This window comes from Argopecten irradians, chromosome 8 (assembly GCF_041381155.1).
Source record: "Argopecten irradians isolate NY chromosome 8, Ai_NY, whole genome shotgun sequence".
Lineage (NCBI taxonomy): Eukaryota > Metazoa > Mollusca > Bivalvia > Pectinida > Pectinidae > Argopecten > Argopecten irradians.
Window position 1 is genome coordinate 22,396,578 of NC_091141.1, and position 21,901 is coordinate 22,418,478.

Consider the following 21,901-nt stretch of genomic DNA (forward strand, 5'->3'; position numbering starts at 1 on the left):
GAACATTTGTCTGAAAACGACTTGATATTTCGTGATCTGTTCAGAAAATTATATTAAGCTTAATGTTTTATTCTTTATGTATTGACAATTTGTGAAATCTCGAAAATACAATCTCCGCGAAAAGAAGAGAAAGTGTTCTTTATTTTATTTTCGTTAACCCAGTGTTCAAATTTAGGTCAATATCTCGGTGAAGCTACAATCTTACACATGAATCAGTTGTTGACAAATAAATGGCATAAAGCACTTAAAAGTTGACCTAACTACTGAGGATAGAAACCGTATTTGTGAACGAGATATCGACTGTAGCGCTCTTAGACTATTTTCACTAAAGTTATCGAATATATTTTATTACTATAGCAAAGCAGCTATTATTATTTGTGCGAGCACGTCTACAGCATTCCTTATCAATGCAAAGAACTGGGATATTGGTCAATAAATATCACTTCAAGTATCAAAACAAACAGCCCGTAAAATTTCAATCATTATCACCCTTTCGCAATTATAACGGGAATGTTGAAATCTCACATACACCATAATTTGCATTGTACCTTCCATTATTTTTCCTGCAATGGTTGTATGCAATGATGCATAATTCGCATAACAATGAAAAATCGGACTGCTATGATATCACTGGTAAATATTGTTGTTCAAAGATCTTCTATTATTGTGTGTATAGTATTGTTTAGCATTGTCCCTCCAAGCTTGCTAGAATTGGTTCCGTGAATAGATTCCATTTAAGGCGATATACAAAGACATTTACACGTAAAAGGTTCAATGTCTTTGAAGTTTGTTTTTGTATATCGACATTCAGTAGTCGATATATTTGATCACAAACACATAAATGTATTTCTTTGATCACTGAGCTCTCCTGTCATGGAGATCGCTTCAGCCCATATGACGCGAGTGCGCGTGTTCTTTGCTGTAGTTAACGGTCTATAGTTTTCTATAGCGGGATATTTTTAATTACCTTGCTAATGGCAGTACATTGCTCTTCCTCTAATAGCCTCAGCCGAGCCCGAAAGGTCCCGGGGGTCTAGGAGATCTCCAAGGTAGGCCTGGTAACGTTTGCCTCATATGAGCAAATTAATAAGAGCTATTTCATCCGAGCACATGCTATGTACGACGAGTAGCGTCTCCCTATCAAGGGACCAATTAATATGATATTGTCATATGATATACGGCGGCAGATTAAGTATAGAACCTACACAGATATCAAGTAGGTTTTTTTGTTTGTAGTACAGCATGTCAAGTAAGGTAACCTGTATCTTAATCTCCGACCCCGGGGAAATCAGATATAATTACCTCGGGATAACGAGAGGAACGTTTGGTAGTAGCTTTATATATTAATTGTCTTTCCCCTGCTGTAGACACTACACATTATGTTGTTTGAAGTGTACCTTGAAAAACGAAAAACTTGCAATGCCATTTTAATTTATCCCAACGCCTCCCTGGTTATAATTTGTAGAACTTTGTCATTTCGTGGGTGGTTCATCTTCACTATTTTTCACGTTTTATTGAAAATTATAACCACCACCGAAATATTCAGACATTCAATGACGTCCCCAAGAACAATAGTTCGTGAACCGCGAAATTCAACCTCGCGAATATGTCACTGATAGGAAACAGCGAAATATTGACCCCACGAATTCAAAGAATTACTCAGTATGACAACATATCTGTACCTGAATGGCTCAATTGCAATTTTGGGATATTTGACCAACATGACGATCATTTTTTTCTCAGTGCAACCGATGATTAGAGGTACTAAGAGACGTAAACTAGTTTCTTACTATGCCTGTTGTTTCTTGTGGTCAGCAGGGTTTGGCTGATGAATGAGATGACATTCATTGTGAAGGCAAGTTCTAACGTGAACACGGCGTATGAGCTATTCGATATATGCCTTAACAGTACATACTTTAAACACAAGGCTCGGCCATACAAATGTTAGTGTCTTAAGTTGCTGCCAACATATGCATCGACCACATAGCCATATGGTTTAAACAAGCGCCAAAGTTCGGTGAAATTTGAATTACAAATTAACGTCACTGCTTACATATCGAAATGAAATCCACAACAAATAAAAAAAACTATACAGAAACTACAACGAGTTCCAGAGGACTCCGCAATCATATACATCTAACTCAAACCACGGCGTAATTACTATAGCGAATGAGGAAAGTGTGGCTGCAACGTAATAAATAGCCATTAACTACGAGCATACTGTAAACAAACTTTTTATCGTGGCTACTAAATCGCAATTATAATTTCAAAACACGTTCGCGGAGATCAATTTTCACGGAAATAAAATTAGGAGACATTCGAATATAAGAAAGATAAGAATATTACCGAGCAGTCAAACTTTAGCGAATTCATTTTGGTTGCGAAATTCTCCAAAGTAAATCGCACTCGAAAAAAAAAGGTTTACAGTAATGGTCAACGACGGATATAACCCTTGTTACACAAAACCACGTTCAAGCTAATGATGATGATATTAGCCATTAAGTATAAAACGTATCCGTCATTACCTGTTTGTTGAATGTGTTTGACGCTGACATGTTATATTGACCAAACTCTTCTCAGTGGTCACATGATAACAGTTATATGAGTAGACCGTTTTTCTGTCTATCTATTCCAATGCATGTGTATGAGATCAATTTGTCTTCATGTAACTTATATAGAAATCTTTAAAGGTATGCAGCAAAGTTCAGGTATGTTTTCAGTCAAATATATTTCATATTAAAATCTTACTCAAAAATTATAATGCTCTTCTTGAGATCCTCTTGTGAATGTTAATACATGTTGTTTATATGTCATCGGTTTTACAGAATTCTTCTCTGAAATTTAGATGATTTAAGTCGAATTAATATCATTAATGTAAATACATTGTAAGTGGATTAAATCATATTCATCATCAGAAATGTATCACTTTAAATGATTACTTGTAAACTCACCTCAAAGGTTCATCAGATTAATATGATTTGAAATTAAGTAATATAGTAACCAATCATGCTTGAAATATTTTGATTGGTTTGAAAAATTCTAACGTAAAATTACGCCACTTTTCGTCTCCATAGATTTCCTGTAAACATGGCGTTATGATTTCTAAGAGAAAAAAATAGTCCCTAAAACATTAGGATTTTCATGGTGTTAAATTGGATGATAAGGATTATCTAAAAATAAATGATATCATGAGCGACTAAAATGAAAAATATGAGTGTACTCCCATCACAAGCTGTTACAAGGTTTATTTACAATGTTTATGCGTCTTTATAATATGAAACACACATTCAAACTTACTTTTTATCATTTGTACCTATATTCTTGTTTAAAGATGCTCCACCGCCGACAGAGCATAAATGATGTTAATCATTTGAACAATAATTGGTGTTTAATCGTATATATATATATGCCTAATTAACACAAAACATAATATAAAATAATTTATTTCGCCTTTTGTGCATGCGCAATTAGTACTTCATTCCATATAGGATATAGTGCCACGGAATTTTTTCGGGATGCAATTAATTATTTTTCATATTTTTAACTTGAAGTAAAATTAGAAGCTCAATCTTTTCAATGGTGGTAATGGTGAAAAGTACGTAACTTTTGTAACTGGAGAAAAATACTAAATCGTCTGCTCTTGTTTTTGATAGTGAAAAAAATAACATTTGTCAGCGGTGGAGCATCTTTAACTGTTTCATATTTATAACCAAATTATGCACATTACAGCCAGCTCTCGGTGCGTGAGGGGGCTTTACTTTAGTCAAGTTAAGAAACTTACGTCTAATGGGTCTAAAAACGTTTAAATTAATGATGAAATACAAAAGAAATAGTGTAAGAAAGACAACTCCTGAAATAAGTTTATCTCCATTTTATGCAAAACCGTCTAGATAAGTTGATGTGTTTGTCCGCTTGCATTAATTTTTTTTTAATATCGAATTTTGTATACGTATTTTTTCTATTTACTATTTGTACTACAGCCTACAGATCAAACATTAATATTTGAAAGCTCCATTTGGAAACGTTGTAAGATAAAATCCAATTTGTTCCCTGTTTTCAAAGATATCAGAAATGAGTGGAAAATTTCATTTTATTACATCTTTGGAAAGTTTTCCCAAAACAAGTTACTACGACGATTATCTACAACAAAATATTTTTGGAAAAATTTCGTAACGAAATACGTGGATATACAAAACAAGATACATTATGGACATTGAAGATAACTTACACGGATTAAATCAGTTTCAGAAACACCTTAAAACATTTCGTATATATGACAAATCACCCTCGGAAACTCCACGACGAATTGTTCAGGTCGTAGGCTGATAAAGTTGGTAACCGATTGCGAATTCAGGACAATATAAAACTTTCAAATTTACGGATCTGTCAGAGTACTGACAAGGTAGACCAGGGGAAGTAACTCTGATATACCAGAATGGAGTTTAGCAATTGATCAGATTCTAACAAAAGGGGAGGTAAGCCTAGCTAGCGCCATGCTACTTGAATATTATACTGAATTTCTCTACTTTGTTTCAATATGGGGCGCGCCCCATAGAATATATTCTTAGAGGAATTAAAATTCGAAATGCAATCCCTATATGAAAAAGTGTTCCTGAAAGATATGCTATGTGGATTCATGCAGAGGCAACCGTTGTTTCATATCCCGATGATTTTTTTAATTGCTTTAAGATTTTCTACCGCCGACAGATCATAAATAATAATCATTTGGACAATAGTGGACGTTTAATTGCATGTATACCTGTCTAATTAATACAAAAATACATATAAAATCCGTTTCGTTTTTGTTGTCAGGGCAATCAGAACCTTATTCAATATAGAGCATAGTATCATGGATTTTTTTTTAAAATTGAGATTCAATAAATTATTTCACATACTTTTATATTGAAGTAAAAAAGAAGCTCAAACTTTTCAATGATGGTTATTGTGTATGCTAGGTATGTTTTGTTACTGAAGAAAAATATTCAGTCATCTGTTTCTGTTTAAATAGATAAAAATTGTCATTGGTCGACGGTGTAGCATCCTTAAATAATCACCCTAAGCAGTGCTAAAATAATATGATTACCACGAAATTGTGTATTTCACTGTCATATCGCTGTAGAAATCGAAAATAGTAAGTATATATTGGTTATTCATACGGACAATTAGTTATCATATATGTGCATTTCCTATGGTCATGATAGGAACAGTCTTATCATTATCGCGAGTCTATAGTTATAACCATGCACATGTAAGGCATAACAAAATATTTTTCAAATAAAAATGAATCTTTATTACATTAAACTCCTTGCCATACGATGCATGATTTTTTCGAGTATATATAGCATATTTCACATCAGCCTTTCCTATATGAATTTGTATATACCAAAATGTTCATGATTTGAACAAAACTGATTCAATAACAGAAAATAGGACTTAAAAGTATTTTACATCCTAACCTTTCAGAAGATTAAATTAATATTTGCATAAGAACATATTTCACAAAACGACACTTAAGATGTAACCACATTGCGTTGAAAATAAAAGAAATAAATTACTTATGTTTTAATAACAATATTCAATATACCAATATGCTTATGGCACAAATTTCTTCCCCGTGGTCAATCTGAACCAAGTATAAATGGAGACCCATCATCTTTCATACAAACACTTCATATCAGATAATTTGAATATGCCTGTGGTTTTGGAAAGTCCCACTTTTGAATATCAAGATTAATGTTGTGAATGTAGTATAGATCATCAATTGGGAATCGGCATAAAGTTGATATGATATATTGTTAACTTACGGCTACATCGACAAAAACAATGGTTTATCCTGATATTACATCACAAAGTAGTTGTCACACGAAAACATATTCTGAAAACCATTTCCATAGAAGTCTATAAACGTTCAAGATATGGTAATCACTTTCTTTCATTTCTTTTTCTCTCAATAACACGGCATCGACGTTTAAATAGCAGGATAGATATAGAAGCAATATTCTAGTACAGCAGAATAGGAAGAGAGGATAAGATAGTGATCATCAAAACGTTTCGTTCATCGATTAAATGAATATATTTTTCGTTCAAAATGAACATGTCCCCAATGTCATATGACGTTTTGAAAATTATATTACAAACGAACAAATAATGATATGTTAAACATGTTTCATGGCCTAATACGCCCCCGACTTGGTACAAGATGAGCGTTTTGTTCGTACAGTTCTGCGCATGGCACGAGCGCCTTATACAGATTGACAAGCCGTGGATCGGGCTGTCCAATCAGTTTGGAGTTCCAGAGTTCATAGAGTTCACCCCGAAGGCAAGGATGTTGGCGCTCTTTACTTACGAGGTGTAAGCATGCGGCCGAACATGTATTAGACAGACTACATGTAGCTATCGTTGTATTGTAATGCGCTTCTCTTTGAAGGCTATCGAGAAAGTCTTGGTAGTGACAGCCCATTGCGCCTCCAACTGTCTCAAATAGACATAGGGGCACGTGCTTGAATCCTAGGCAACTAGGGTTATCCCAATTTTTTCTTGGATAGTAAAGAAGCTGCGCCCGACATATTTCTTGATCCTCTCCCAAACCTCTGTTAACTGGTGTCGCCATATTTGTTGAGTTGTATTCACATATCATCCGTATCGAATCCCCAGGGAGTACTTGGATGGGGTTTAAATGTCTACAAATAGAAATAAATGTAAAGTATTACATGGTAAAATGATACGTGATTTAAACATTAATATTGTCCCTAATAGTTACATTACCATACCATGAGCAAAGTTAAATTTCATTAAAATCCTGGAACATCTACATAGCGAATGAATTTATACCTGCATATGTAGGTCTTGCAGTGTTTTCAATATAGTTATGTTGTTAATGTGGTATCTTCAAATCCTTGAAAAAATGCACTGATAATTTACAATAGGTTGTATAGTGTTTTTTCCTTTTTTTGCGAAAGATTTCTCTTCTTAGTATTAAGGAAAGATTTTATATAGGCTTTGTTGACAGTAACATCCTGTCAATAAAATTTGTTGAAATGAAAATATCTTTTAAAGTAATATTTGCGGTAACTGGGCGAACATTTTGCCATGTTATTTTATCTTCAATTGAAAACCATAAGGTTTGTTGAATTAAGCTGTAATAGTCATTAAAATGGCTTCAGATGCCTTTTAAACGTTAATTACAACACAAAAATTATAACTGTAAAATTGGTGTTTTAATGCCTTATGTATGTTTAGGTGAAAATATTCCAGTAGAAAGAACTTTTCAATTACTAATTAGACTGTAGAAATGTTTCAGGAAATTTTAGACTACAATTTTGCTTGATTTTTGGATCGTATGTCTAATTTCTCTTTACTATAGACGTAATTATGATGATTTTTTGGCAGTAATGCCAGAATCATTTCGAGCTCTTATTTGTATTTGGAAAATTTAAACTTATTCATTGAAAGTACTGTAATTCTCAAAATGTTCGTAACTTTTGGAATTGTAGTCTAAAATTTCCTGAAACATTTCTACAGTCTAAAATTTCCTGAAACATTTCTACAGTCTAATTAGTAATTGAAAAGTTCTTTCTACTGGAATATAAAATATTAAAAGCTCATCTCGAAATATGTCACATTTCAAAATGTTCGAAATATTCGAAACAATAATTGTCTTAACAGGACCAAATAACCAAGCAATCACGGACAACATTGACCGATTTTCTATTCTTTGCTAGAATATATTGCATATAATTCTGTCATTGCAGAAGAGTTGGTCTCCAGCAACAGTACAAGTAACAAGGTGACAAATGGCAGAAAGACAGACATCGCCGCCCAAGGCGGTAAACAGGCAGAAATAGGATAACTACCCACAGTAACACCAAGAGGAAGCGATAGACGACCGGTCCTTAGTAGGGCCTGACCAACCCAGCCGGTGCACCTCTTGAGGACGTCGTGGAAAGCCCCGAAACGTCTAAGGAAGGAGCGTCGAATTGATAAAGGGACCGTTCAGCATTGGAGTTATCGAGTTTATTCAATGTATGTAACCTCCCATGTGACATCTTTACTTTGTGAGAGAAAATCATGTTGTTTTCTTCGAGAAGAATGGCGTTATGCTCGTCAACACATGACTTTAAAAGCAATACTAACTCACAGGACAGATAACTCTTTCATATACAAATATGTGTCATGCATTTGTCCTAGATGTACTTATCGTTGTTAGGTTTCGCGATTTACTGGTTTGGCATTATCCGCGGGGGTTTATTTTCACGAATTATCTTTGTAGTCTTTGAAAGCGTCATTCATACGACAGCCTATAATATGTGAAACCACGATTTTGATCAATTTCGTGAGACGTTAAACTTCGTGAATTTACCGAAATTAAAACCCCACAAATATAGGCAACTATACAGTACTGTATTCTTACCTCACCACGTTGGGCTTGTTAGGGTCGAAGTTTTCTATCCTTGTTAGGTAGTTGATTACTGTGCCGTTTCGAATTAATTCTACTGTCTGGTTTCTTCCTGTTAATTTTATCAAAAAAGGATGAGTTCATTACAATGATAATTCCATAGTGTGCTTTGATATGTAAGTAAGTATCAATGTCACAAACTCTGAGGAATTAAGCGCCATTCTCGGGCTATTTTTTTATAGAGGCACGAGAAAAAAAAATCAGCGTCTCATAAAATCAGATTTAGTATGAAAACAAAGAAAATTGATGATAAATCTGTATCCACGGTTTTTTGTTTCGTAATCTTTCCTTTTTAGTAAAACGGTCTCAAGTCTTGTTACATTAAGCTAACTAACAAAACAGTAACACAAATTTTGTCATTTCAGTTCTTTAACTTACGAAAAAGGTGGACACATGTTAACAAGAAATGGTATGAAATCATTTGGACGAGATATTTTCATGTTTGCCTAACACAATGTTGAGTGCGATAAATCATAAACAATTAATATCTAAAAATAAAGAGTTAGTACACAATCATACTGCGCTACACTCACAACTAACTCATTAAAACCACGATAGATATTGCTTATTGAAAATAGAGTTTCCAAAGGTGATATCATTTAAAAAATCTAACACTGCTCTAACAGTTAATGCTATTATTAGTTTTGGAATATTTTACAAATGTAAGTTCAAATCATATTGATTTTTTTGTTTGTTGAAAATTCAGATACTAATGTGACGCTATCCAAATTGGTACATTTTTTGAAGATAATTGATACATTTTTCTAACGTGTGCTTGAATCCAGATTTTACTTCAGAACATTCCACAAAAAGATGCCTTCAGTTTTAATTTCATGATTTGTTTACTTGTCAGCAGTGCACATATTTATAAATAGAGAGATTTGGAGCATGCCCGGTCAAGCCTTTGTTTCAGCAGTTTTGAGTACCAAAAATGTTAAACCTGTTAAATTTTAATTCATTTGTTTTAAAAATTTTGACATGATGTAAATATTTGAATTAATTTAAGGAAATTTCACAAACATTTTTAGTTTATTTAAGTCACATATCTGTCAAATAAATCCCGTTCAGCACTTGTTTTCCTTGTAATATATATAGGGTTTTTAGGGTTGTCGCACGACGTCGTCTCCCGGATTTTTCACGATTTCATTATTTTCATGTTTAAACAGAGATGATAAGCAGCATGAATGAATATGACAATTACAATTAAGCACCTTAATTTTTGTTCCGGATAGTTCTTGTGATTTGAATAGAAAATCCTGCTTTATATATATCAAAAGCGTACCAATTTGTGTAGCGTACCAATTTGGGTAGCGTACCAATTTGTGTAGCGTACCAATTTGGGTAGCGTACCAATTTGGGTACCGTACCAATTTGTGTACCGTACCAATTGGGTAGCGTCACGTTATATATAACTACATAATACCAATGCGTCAGCAATCTAATACTTTACCTAATTTATGCATCAAGCTGATTACCATAGTAATTTTCACTTCTTGATTAATGCGCATGATATTGCACTTTCTTGGACAGCCTCCTACGACCGGATATGACGGAATACCCGGCGGGATCTGAAACACTGTAGAATCTATGGTAGCGAATCCAGCTGTATGAGGACGGAGGGCTGACGAGAACTTCAGGAGCATCCCAGAACTGTCCAAGTACTCCAATCCCGATGGGTTGCTCCACAACACCTACCAAATGATTAAGATAAAAGTGAAAAACGTAAGTTTGTTTGAAGGAAGGGACTTTTTTTATGCTGGAAGTAAAAGTGACAACACGTTTAAGATTATTTCACGGATTCCAATGGCTGATTATAGTAATATTTTTAATTTGTTTCTGTTTATTATTTTCATAATCTAAAATAGAAATATTGAAAAAATCAAGTGAACACTATTATAAATACGGTTACACTATTAAATGAGTAACATTATCTTCAACTGTTTTTGTAAACTAGCATTCACATATAAACTTGCTGAATAAAAGAATGAGACTAAATATAATACCTTTTATCAAATATGATTGTGGGAGAAATATGTCCAGATTTACAAATGAAGTGAAAGTAAATGTGCAAGGAATAAAATAACGATAGTGAATAAATTTGATATACTTATTCAGAGTGGAATTGAACAAGTTTATTGGTTGGATTGATCGTCCCCACCCCTCCTCCTTATTTATTTATTTTTATGTCAGTGGTAATTTCGATATTAGCCTAGGTTCCTTCATATTTTCCATATGCCTTCAAAGGATGTTTTGTTCTGCATATTGCATAAATATTCCATCCCTTACTACAAAAGCTCAATGTATAAAGCAAAATCAAGGCTGCATTATTATTTTTCGTATAAAGTCCGATTCAAGGTACCTTTCTTTGAAAATCCTTATCTAAACAGTTGCAGTGAAGTAACAATGTTTTACCCGACGAACGACTGTAAGTTTAAATACCGAAAACTTCACATCTTTTCTTACCTGGAGCACGATCTGCTTAGTTCCATTTAATCCAAAATAGATTCCAACGTCCTCATGAAGGCACGTGATAGGGAAATCTGGATTGTATGTCGTAACGAGTTCTTGGCATGGCGCTGTGGTTACTTTTGGACACTCAAACGGCCTTCCTGAGACTCGGACAATGAACTTAGGATCTGTAACACAATGATATAACATTGTTCTGGTTTATAATAAAGAGGGAACTGCATATTTAAAAATAAAATCGTTTGACGATGGCAACGAAACTTTTGATCACTATATATGACAGGGGCCCATTGCTCATGAAATCGGCTCATGAATTAAAGAGTCACTCTACCAGTAAGATCTGTAGCTTCCCCTTCATGACATTTAGATTTGAAAAAAATCTATTTATTTCAACTACATCAATGCTACTCCGGGGTTTGCTATCACTGTTATTATATGATAGTAAGGCAGTTCGGGAGGAAAGACTGACCAATCATATGCCTGCAAAGACTTCATTTGAAGATCACAGAGAGAGCAACGCCCAACCGCTGTAGGTAGTTATTCGATTCTTTTGGTGTACATCAAAGGATCAAACTACATTTGTCTATGTTGCCTTCAATTTTGTTATGGTATATTCCAGGAATGAATATAACGTAGTGATAATAACCTTCGGAGTGATTCAACTATTGTAAAAAGCAATTTTTAACAGTTTATGTTTTACGATATGTAAACTTACCACAAGCATAAATGGTCATATGATGTAAGACCCTCCTATTATAGAACAGTGGTGTAGCCTCTACCAAATGATAGTGGTCGTCAGCCGGAATGTTCACCACCATGCAAGCGTATGTGAAATTACGTTTAGGCACTCGTGTAAGAGGGAGACGGGCCGTAACCGTGGGATCCGCTGAAATTTTACCATAATTGAGATACATGTATAAATGTCATCACTATACCTGGAATTAGTATTGTGATATAATATGGAAAGTGGTAAATTATGATAATTATTATCATGATAATTAACTCACTCATCCCTCATATTTTATAATGGACTGGTCAAGTCTTTGAAGAAGAGTCTAAATTATCTTCACCTGGGGTAATTTAGTTTAAGATGGTTTTAATTTTCCCTACTTTTTTCTGCAAGCCTATTATCAAGCATAATTTTGAAATATCCAACATTGGAGTAATAGAGCTTGATAAAGACAATCCAGGTGAAAATATTGGATTTTAAGCAGGCTACAGAAAAGTCGACAAAAACATATAGAATTTAATATCAGTGTTAATCTCTTGAAATGATTCCTAACTCTCACACTGAAACAGAAACTTAGGAGAAGTGCGATAATTATACTGACAGGAAAATATTTTGTAAACATCATCATCATCAACATGATCAAAATTGAAATTTGAACTTTCATTGTCACTTACTCATTCAGGTGAAGAGTATGAGAGTAGAAATATTTTCAAACAGGATTTATCTTAAAAATGTAGCAGTGGAAAAAACAACTCGCAATTAGATTTTTTTTTAAATGATAACAAAACTAATTAAATAGTTTAAATATATTTTTGAAAGGAAAGAGAAGATTTAACATTAAGACTACATACTTTTTTTAGTGGTAACCTCACACTTGAGAGTATTAGGACAGACGACCGAGCCATTCTTTCGACGACAAATTTCATTATCCCAAGGCTCGCATATACCTGTAAATAAATACACATAACGATTATTTGTGTAATGGTAATAAATCAAGGTGGTAAAGCTTAAAGATGCACACTTTAACCGGCTTTTAATATTTTAAAATGTAACAGTCAAAAGAGTTTAACAATTTTGAATCCCAAAAGTTCTAAGCTTGCCGTTTATACTAGACTTGATACCACTCTCAGGGTTTAAAATTCTAAATAGATAAATTCAATGTTAATGTTCATAACGCAGCATCGTCCTAATTATCGCGCAGTCCACTGTAGTTGACTTTCACTACTTCAGAAGAGAAAAAACAAGCAAAAACAAATAAATAAAAAACAAAAACAGAGAACACAGGTGCCTTGTGTTCATATTAGGCCATATATGCCGATGTTCTAGTGTTATATTTGTAATTGATAAACTTTTTCTGTTTCGGAAACGTCATTTGCCTTTATGTAAAATTAAACAGATAACCAATGTGAACATGTATTCGATTTTAAGAAAAACTCTCAGTCGTCTTCATCAATCGCCATCAATCTGAATATCCCTGTTTCCTGTTTTATTCTTTATCAGTAACTATGACACAGATACTCATAATACGATATATCCCAGGAATATATTATATTGAACCTAATGAGAAATTTTTGGGTAGCTCCTGTCTATATTTATTTGTTATTTTTCTTTAAACTTTTCATAAGGAATCTGTAATGAAAGTAAAAATGTAAATGAGTAAATACTTGTTTTGTCATCAAAACAGTATGATATAATCCTTTTTTGTAAAATATGTAGCTTATCCCAAGATACTAAGAGTGTGGAAATTATGTCATTTCTTTACAGTGTTTAACGTTACACTAAAAACCATAAATGTTACAACACATCCAGGTAAGGATAGGTATACCTGTGTGGTGTGAATTATCAAAATGACCGAGATAGGTACACCCAATAATCCCTGCGTTTTAATCGTTTAATATGTACTCGCCTGGGTGACTCTTAACAGCCTGAAGTCTATTCGGTGTTTCCTTCGTCCAGCGACAAAAGGGATCACCAATCTCTTCTCCGTTCGTCTTCCCATCCCCATCAGAATCCTTTCTGCATAACTTCTTTGTCCATCTCTGTAAGTATGTGCGAATATATCTAACTCATTCGCCCTTGAAGATATATTTAGACTATCCTAAAGCAATGGCTAGAACAGTCCATTATGAAATTATAGGGATGAATGAGTTAATACAATCTTTATACAAATATGTAATTGTCAAGAATTTCGATATTTTACTTTTATTTGCCAAAGGAATTGTTGCTATTTTCAAAGTAATTTAATAACATTTATCAATGATTTTCAAGTTCAAATTCATAATAAGTTTTTAACCTAATTTTTAATGTTTATTTGGCCCAACCTATCAAAACATACAGTGGCGCTCTGGAATTTAAAGTTGTATTTACAGTCTCAATATAAAAAAAAAATTGTATCTTTTGTTTGTTTTGTGTTTTGTTCATCTTATAAATCCTATAAAAATCTAGGTTAGACATGTAGACGTAAATGCATCTGAAGTATACCACACTTGATATTTATCATTCGTGTTTTATAAACCTCGGCGCCTCATAGGGGAGAAAAATCATAATAATTTATGATAAACGTTCCGAAGGGCGTGTATACGTATATATTACTCCTAAAGTACATAGTACTATCACCATGCCAAAACATATGAGAGGTCATACATATATATAGGATCTTACATGAGTGTTCATATCATATGAAATTTTATGAAACGAGTCTAAGAAGTTTTTATTTTTGTGAGCCTTGGCGAGCAAAAATTGAAACTTATTGACGAGTCTCATAAAATTCTCATATGAAATGAACACAAATTTAAGATACTTTTTATCAAATACCTACAAATAACTACATAACAAAGAATTTCACGTCAAAATGTATTCAGAAAATCCAGCAGAGGCCGCCATTTTGTCCCGCCGTCCTTGTAATCCTGACTTTACGTCATTTTTCCTGACGTCATTTTATTGTTTCTGTCTGATGTCACAATGAATTTCTAGTCATTGAAAATCGCTCCAGGTCATATTACACTAGTGACATACGCAAAAATATCACACGGGCGAAATTACTGTATAGCGGGCGGATTATGTGATAAATATATATATACATAACCCATTTTCATTTTCACTATACATAGAATTCCATTAATAAAATTAACAGAATCAATTAATAATCATATTAAGATGAAGTTATAGAATTACTCTATAAAATAAATGATGTACATGTACTTTAATTCATTTTTTCCGATCTTATATAAAATTTGAAAATTTATGATAGCGGTTGGATATTGAAGGAACAAACGAATCATATAACACACAAAGAAGTCAGGTTTTAAGGTAGGTCCATACTTTTGAAAATCGCGCCAATTCATATGACGCTATACCGGAAGTTGCGGAGGTTGTTTTGAATTCCAGAAACTACCTTAACGCATTTTAAATATATGTTGGCTCCTTGGTGGTATGATGATTTTTTCAGTACATTTTTATAACTATAAAATCTATTAAAAATATGTCAATGTTTATGGTGAATGCGTCTTTGCGGAGTAAGTTATTTATATAATTAAAACTTATGCCAATATATATTTCAGTAACATATTTATCACATAATCTGGCTGATATCCAATGACTTTCTCGTGTAATATTTTTGCACATATGCCTAGTGTATAATAACCATGAGAGCCTTTCCTTTGGCTGAAAATTTATTGTGACATTATGACTTGACGTCAGTAAAAATAACGTGACGTCAGCAGTGTAGGACGTCGTGACAAAATGCCGGCCTTCCTTGAATTATCGCAACGCATTTTGACGTTGAGATTCTCTTCGAAATGTAGGTTGTTTAAGATCTAGGGGGTCTAAGAATTTGAATCTTACTGTTTCTAGGATAGTATACAATTCCGTCTTTTAACGTTTGGTAGATTTCTTAAAGTTATCGTCATATTAAGAGATTTACAAAAACCATATTTAGTTTTCACTAATTGGGCCTAGGTCAACCAAATTAAGCAACCCATTACCTATATTATCATGTATAACCTACTACGGAAGGTCAACTATAGTAAACGATGTATATCTAACACAAACCGGTAAAGGAGACTTTTTATTTGATACAATGCATAGTTTTAATTTCAACCTTTGCTCTTCAATGGCAAAAATATGACGAGGCTGAAATTAGATATCCTATCTTCGGGTAAGAATGGTGAAATCGAGAAATTGATAAAAAAATTCCGTGATCCATTATAATTTTAGGTGATATGAGTTTCTGCAGGATCTAAGAATTCGAAATTGTCTGTTCTTTGGATATCATGCCTTTCCGTCTGAAAATGTTTGGTAGATTTCTTTACGATATTCTTCATGTTTTTGTTTGCAAAATCCGTTCCATTCTAAATATTCTATTCTAATGTTTTCATTTTGAAATATCTTTAGTGCACAAGTATGCTTCAATATACAAATGTATAGTCAAAATGATATGTTGATAAATCTGTTACGTCTCTTTGCATAAATTTTATCCTAGCTTGATGCAAATACGTCTTAAAAGAATAGAAGAGGTGACATGTCATGCACGATTAGCTAAATGGTGAGTGGTAAATGTGTTGGAATTACAAGCTATTTCCACAGAGGGAGAAAATAAAAAACAACCGGATGTTAAATGACAAAATCAAGTTAACTTTCAAAATGTTCATTTCGATTACTTCATGATTAATGTAATTAAATATTTTCTATTATGTACTTTTAATTTCCATATTATCCACAACAATGCAACCTAATCATTATTATTCAATCTTCTATAGATATTCTCCTTTAAAATTCCAAATTGGTGAAATGGCTCTTATTTCTATAACATCATTACGCCATTTTAATTGTTTCAGCCAATCAGAAGCGACGTTAAAGTGAACAGTCGGGCATGGATGGCTAAAGTCGGTAAAAATGGTGTGAATGTATCCAGTATAATTTCTTATGAAATGGAAAAATAAAATCTCTCGTCAAAATCTGTCTGCGTACGAAGAAATTAATTTTAAGTATGGGAATTCTAAAACGTCCTCCCGGCTCACTATGTCCGTGGTTACATTTCCACACAGCCTCGCTTTCAATGCTTTCAACTTTTCTTTACTTTAATGGTCAGAACTGGGAAACTAAGCAGAACTTGACCGTCGTATTAATATATTAGAACTTTTGGAAGGCCAATGAACGCATTTAGACTGGTTTTCTTTGCCCGACTATTCACTTTAAGTAAAATTTAAATCAATGAAAATGCTCGTTAGAAGCAAAATTGAACTATTATATGCTTGTTATGTTATAGAAATAGAATGTGGTACAGTATAGGACTAGTATATGTGGTTTGTATAGACAGGTTTCCGTTTTTTACATGTTTTAATTACTATAATCAAGACCGAAGATGTCACACAATTAAACCGAAATAAAAAAAATAATCTGGATTAGACAGGTTATACTATAGAGTTAATCAAGGTTGTCATTCGTTATAAATCTTATGATGCACTAAAAATGTCAGATATTCAAATTCACGAATACGTCTTGCATGTGTACTTGGAACCTTGAAGTGCGTGATATATTTATATTGATGGTGCAACATTGCCTCAATTTCTGCATGCCTTTTTCGGTTGAGTTAAATTTTGTTATAAAAAACATACATTAATTCTCTATTTCCTTGTTCACCGACATGTACTGTATATATTTACTTTTCCAGCTGCTAGGAAATCCTTCCCAAACTGGTTTATTGGTCCCTGTCCCTCGGGCCCATAATGCCCGACTCCATTCCAGATGGCACCAGGATCACAAGGGTTCGGGATGTTGAATCCGTTCGGAAGCTCGTATTGGTATATTTCGAAACAACGTACAATCCCTATTACACATATTATTCCGAAGAGAAGACACTGGAAACTGACCATATTTCAACGTGGCGTAATTAAACTTCCAGTTGTTTTTAGTCCAAGTGAAATATATAGACAATAGAATATTCGCCGTGTGGTGGAAACATTCAGTTGTCAGTTTTTGTAACAATGATCTTTCCTCCAATTATGCTATTGTTATATCGGAAACAATAAATTAGCTTTCCATACTAATTAACAATAAATGACTTTAGTGTCTGAGAGCTCCGGACGTCGCCGTGACATCTTCTGCGCATGGGCACATAGAGTTTCTCATAAATTACATAAATCTTCGTAAGTCTTGTTAGATTAGACATACTTAGACAAAATGATATAGAATATTTAATATTTGACGAATTAACCGACGCAATTTCTAGTCACGACTCGAAGGACATCATTAGCGAATAGTAGGAATTTTAGTATAGCTAAATGGTCCGTATTAAAAGCTCGCTTTTTATAACAGAGATTTCGAAACTTAGGTTTTCATTCAGTAATACTTTGTCTGTGTAAATCAGTTTATGAAGGGAACACCGACTGTAATTACGTTTGTTGATGAATTAAGCTTGACCGCGTGACGAGCTGACAAATAGTGACTGATGGCGTACATATTAATTATACAGGTAACACACACCTGTACACAAGCCGCCGTAATCTCATTAACGTATTTCAGGCCCCCAAAAATGTGTAAGTTGTGAATGAAGCTGTTGAAGCAGGTGAGCAGGCCGGTTATAGACTATAATTTGTAGAATACATTGACACCGTGACAAATCGTCATTTCAAACACTTTCTTAGATATAATATGTCCATTCTAACAATGTGAAGGTCGCTGGTAAATCTATGATGTGCAACGTAAACAAAGAAGGTCACGATTTGTGCATTGTCTGGACGTGCTTTGCATTTACAGGTCATGAATATTCATGAAGAGGAATAATATTAGACGTCATGATTACAATAGAGTTGTTTTGCCACATTTATGAAAAGAAACAGGTCTATTGCAAAGAAACCATTACTTTCACATTAGTTATACAGAAGCAGCTTTCCGCTTTCTCGGTCATTATAATTTCAACATTATAATGCTAATATGGCATAATAATGGGATGAAAAGACATAAGTAAAGATAAAACGAAACTCGAATTATCGTACAATAAAATATGACATGCAAAGAAATTATTTATGTCTCAATATATTTATCTGTTTATATTATTAATTTAGTGATGCGATGACGAAATAATGAAATATTGCTTGTAACGACCACTTTGATCGGTTTAACAATTATTTTATCATCTCATAATATAAAAATATGACGTCGACAATTATAACGTCGGCTCAGAGTGGCTGACACAAACGAGGTGCGTGATGATTTCGCAGACAAGAGTTAATTGATTAATATTCATATAATTATATTTATGTTGTGAGACAATCGTACAACTATCTTCATAAACAATAGATTGCTGAAAACTGATATTCCTGGATAACTGACTCTGAGTATAAGGTGGAGTAAAGCATGAGATTTTATCATGGTTTGACACAACATTGCAGCGATTGTCTTTTTTCACAGAATATGACATTATTATGTTATGTCTCCTGATGTTACACAGAACAAGTGTTTATTTCACACAATGTCGTCACAAGAGGATACTACCAAAGACAAAGAGCACCCAACCCGGTCAAAATATACATTATATAAGGAAACTTATTTGTGTTAAAACACCAAAGTAGCATTATCTCCCTTAACATCATTTAAAACAAATGAAAAAAATTCTATCCCCGATAATTTTGTCAAAATTAATTTTAAGAATTAATAGAGTTGTAACAGAACTTTTGGAGGGCAGTGTATACTGAGAGCAATGGTTATTGAGCAGGGTCAGAATTTTTCAATGATACTACTATTTTGGCCATTTCCCCTATCTTCCGTAAATAGAGTTGTATTTCCCCTAAACCTACGGGTTATCCCTGTTTGAAAGTATGGAAGAAATATAAGATACTCCTGTTATAGGTTACGTAATAAATAATCATAATGTTTTACTCTTAATTAGTTAGATTGATTTTTGTGAATTCTTAAAGAAGCTAATGGTCAAAAGCTAAATGGTCTTGGTAAAAGGCTTCACGTTCCTGCCTGGTCATATTTTCACATATTTATAGTTAATATGAAAAAAAATGCAAAAGTTATTCAAAATAAGACAGAATTCATCTGACCATTAGCCAATGACATTACATCAGAGGTCACTTGGTAAAAGTCCTTTAGCATTATTTTCATTATGTATCTTTTCCTTTTTCCTAAGTTTTGTTTAGAACCAAAAAGATTTTTGAGTGACCAAATATGTAATATTTCATATAACATATTTTATGAGGACTCTGTCGGTATTAAGTCTGGTATCGTTCAGGGATATCCACTTTGTGGGTCCGTTTTTCCTTGTCAGTATTCTAGGTCTTAATGTAGCTCAGCTTACACGATAGTATATAACATAGTCATCCATTAACAATTCTTCATTGAAAATAAAAACTTGCATCGTATAAATTCGAAGGAGTTATAAATATAATAATTATGTTAATAGATAAAAAGATAAATATCAGCTATGTAAATTTCTTCTTTACGCAGAACACAGACAAAAACACATTCATAATGGTGATATGTTTAATAGCTTGGCTTTAAAATGTTTCGCTACGTTCAACCATTTATCATTATGCCCCTATTGCATAATGAACTTAATTACTGTGTTGAGTGTTTTGTACTTAATTAATGATTTTAACAAGAAACATTGGTCCTAACACTGGCTGCAAAATAGAATTTATCACATAACTTTACAAGTGCATGTTCAGTCAGAGCATATATATGGAGCAACAATAGTGTGACGCAACATGTTGTTATGACGCCATAATCAATAAACATGTATGACATCGCGAAAATTGTTTCGGTAGGCGAAGCTGGATCTACTGTTTTATATAGAAACGAAGTTTAAAAATTATTTATCAGTTATGATTCGATTTCTTACCAAATGTAATGAGACAATAACAAAATATAATTGTGTGTGCTTTTTAAAGTAATTACTTCTTCGTTACAAAAAGATTTGAGGCATTGCCCGTCATCAAAATATAATGTGGCCAAACTCATTTTCGATTTGATTTATTTTCGCTGTTTTTGTCAGCTATTATAACTGACTTTTACAGTTATAAATTACTACATAAAGACCGCCATTGTAATTTTAACAATTGTTGTAGAGATTTAAAAAAAAAATTATATATATAAATTCATAACATTTTGGTAGATCCGGCCTTCGGCAGCCATTTGCCGAAGGGTAAATTGCGCTCCAATGTGCTGTATATAGTTAAATATTTGTCTATTTTGTCCCGCATTACTGTTCATATCCTATTATGTAATCGTGTTCGTTTTGTATGTTTTGATAAAGGGGCAGATAGCCTCGAAACTTTTTTTGTCCACACAGTTGGAATTACTTCCTTGTCCCATATTTACTATTTGAAATAATTCGTATCCGACTTACTTTTGATTGGGTTCCGTGTCACCTTGAAAATCCTGTTGTTATTACTTCTTTGACCCTTATACATTTATAATGATAAACTAATTGGGTTTTTTTTGTTTGTTTTTTTTTATACATTCATAATGATAAACTGATTGGGGTTTTTTTTTGGTTTTTTTTTGTTATGTATTTTTACTTCTATGTTAAAAAAAGGCATTTTAGATTCCCTTCAAAAAATCAAAACGCCACCAAATAATTAATTGCATGCACAAAAATGTTCGTTCTCAGTAATTGGAGTGAAGATCAAGATTTGAGTACGTACTTGCATAAGAATAAGAATTAATGTATTTACAGATTTTTTATATGTCTATCTTTTACTTACTTTAACACTTCCATCTATCATTTTTGTAGTGAATGACGTAAGTGGTCGAAAGGAACATTTATCATAGACACGTAGTTATTAAATTCGCACCTAAATTGTCTGCGTTAGCAATTTGATGTTGTCATCCCGTTCCTTTGATTGTAGATGAACTGTGTTTGTTCTGTTTAAGTCGTGTGGTTTCGTACACCTAAATAACTGTAAGAGACACGATTATTGTTAAAATGGAAATAATTAATTCCAGAAAAGTATATTTAAGGATCGTTGGTAATATAATTTCCATCTCTTAATCGGCCTTTAAGAGATACGATAAAGTTTATGTTAAAGTTAAATAATTAATCCCAGAATTGTAATCGTTCCCTGTTAAATATCATAGATCCTTGGTAATATTACCTTCAGCCTATACGTTGTCTGCTCTCTAATCGATTTCCGCAATCTAATTTATCATCAGTTTCAACTGATTCCGCGTGATAGCAATGTCTCTCTATTCCATATTTGCTTATTACTGAGTTATCTGCCATTGCGGGTAGGTATTGATTGCGA

General features: G+C 33.2%; 1 protein-coding gene across 1 annotated transcript; it reads right to left on the bottom strand.

Moving 5' to 3' along the window:
• Positions 1–5,273: 5,273 nt before the first annotated feature.
• Positions 5,274–17,733, bottom strand: LOC138329688 (putative DBH-like monooxygenase protein 2). Its single transcript, XM_069276939.1, has 8 exons — positions 17,315–17,733; positions 13,558–13,690; positions 12,503–12,598; positions 11,637–11,807; positions 10,919–11,091; positions 9,906–10,146; positions 8,411–8,507; positions 5,274–6,680 (listed from the first exon to the last, which is right to left on the bottom strand). Exons 1-8 carry the CDS (start codon positions 17,522–17,524, stop codon positions 6,167–6,169), a joined length of 1,635 nt encoding a protein of 544 aa, XP_069133040.1. The 5' UTR covers positions 17,525–17,733; the 3' UTR covers positions 5,274–6,166.
• Positions 17,734–21,901: the final 4,168 nt, after the last annotated feature.

Excerpts from the sequence above, each read along its gene's own strand:
- LOC138329688 (XM_069276939.1), bottom strand. The coding sequence starts at position 17,524 with ATGGTCAGTTTCCAGTGTCTTCTCTTCGGAATAATATGTGTAATAGGG. Across the intron at positions 12,599-13,557 it reads GGCTGTTAAGAGTCACCCAG|GTATATGCGAGCCTTGGGAT; the intron begins GCGAGTACATAT and ends ATTTATTTACAG. Across the intron at positions 8,508-9,905 it reads CAGCTTGATGCATAAATTAG|GAAGAAACCAGACAGTAGAA; the intron begins GTAAAGTATTAG and ends TAAAATTAACAG.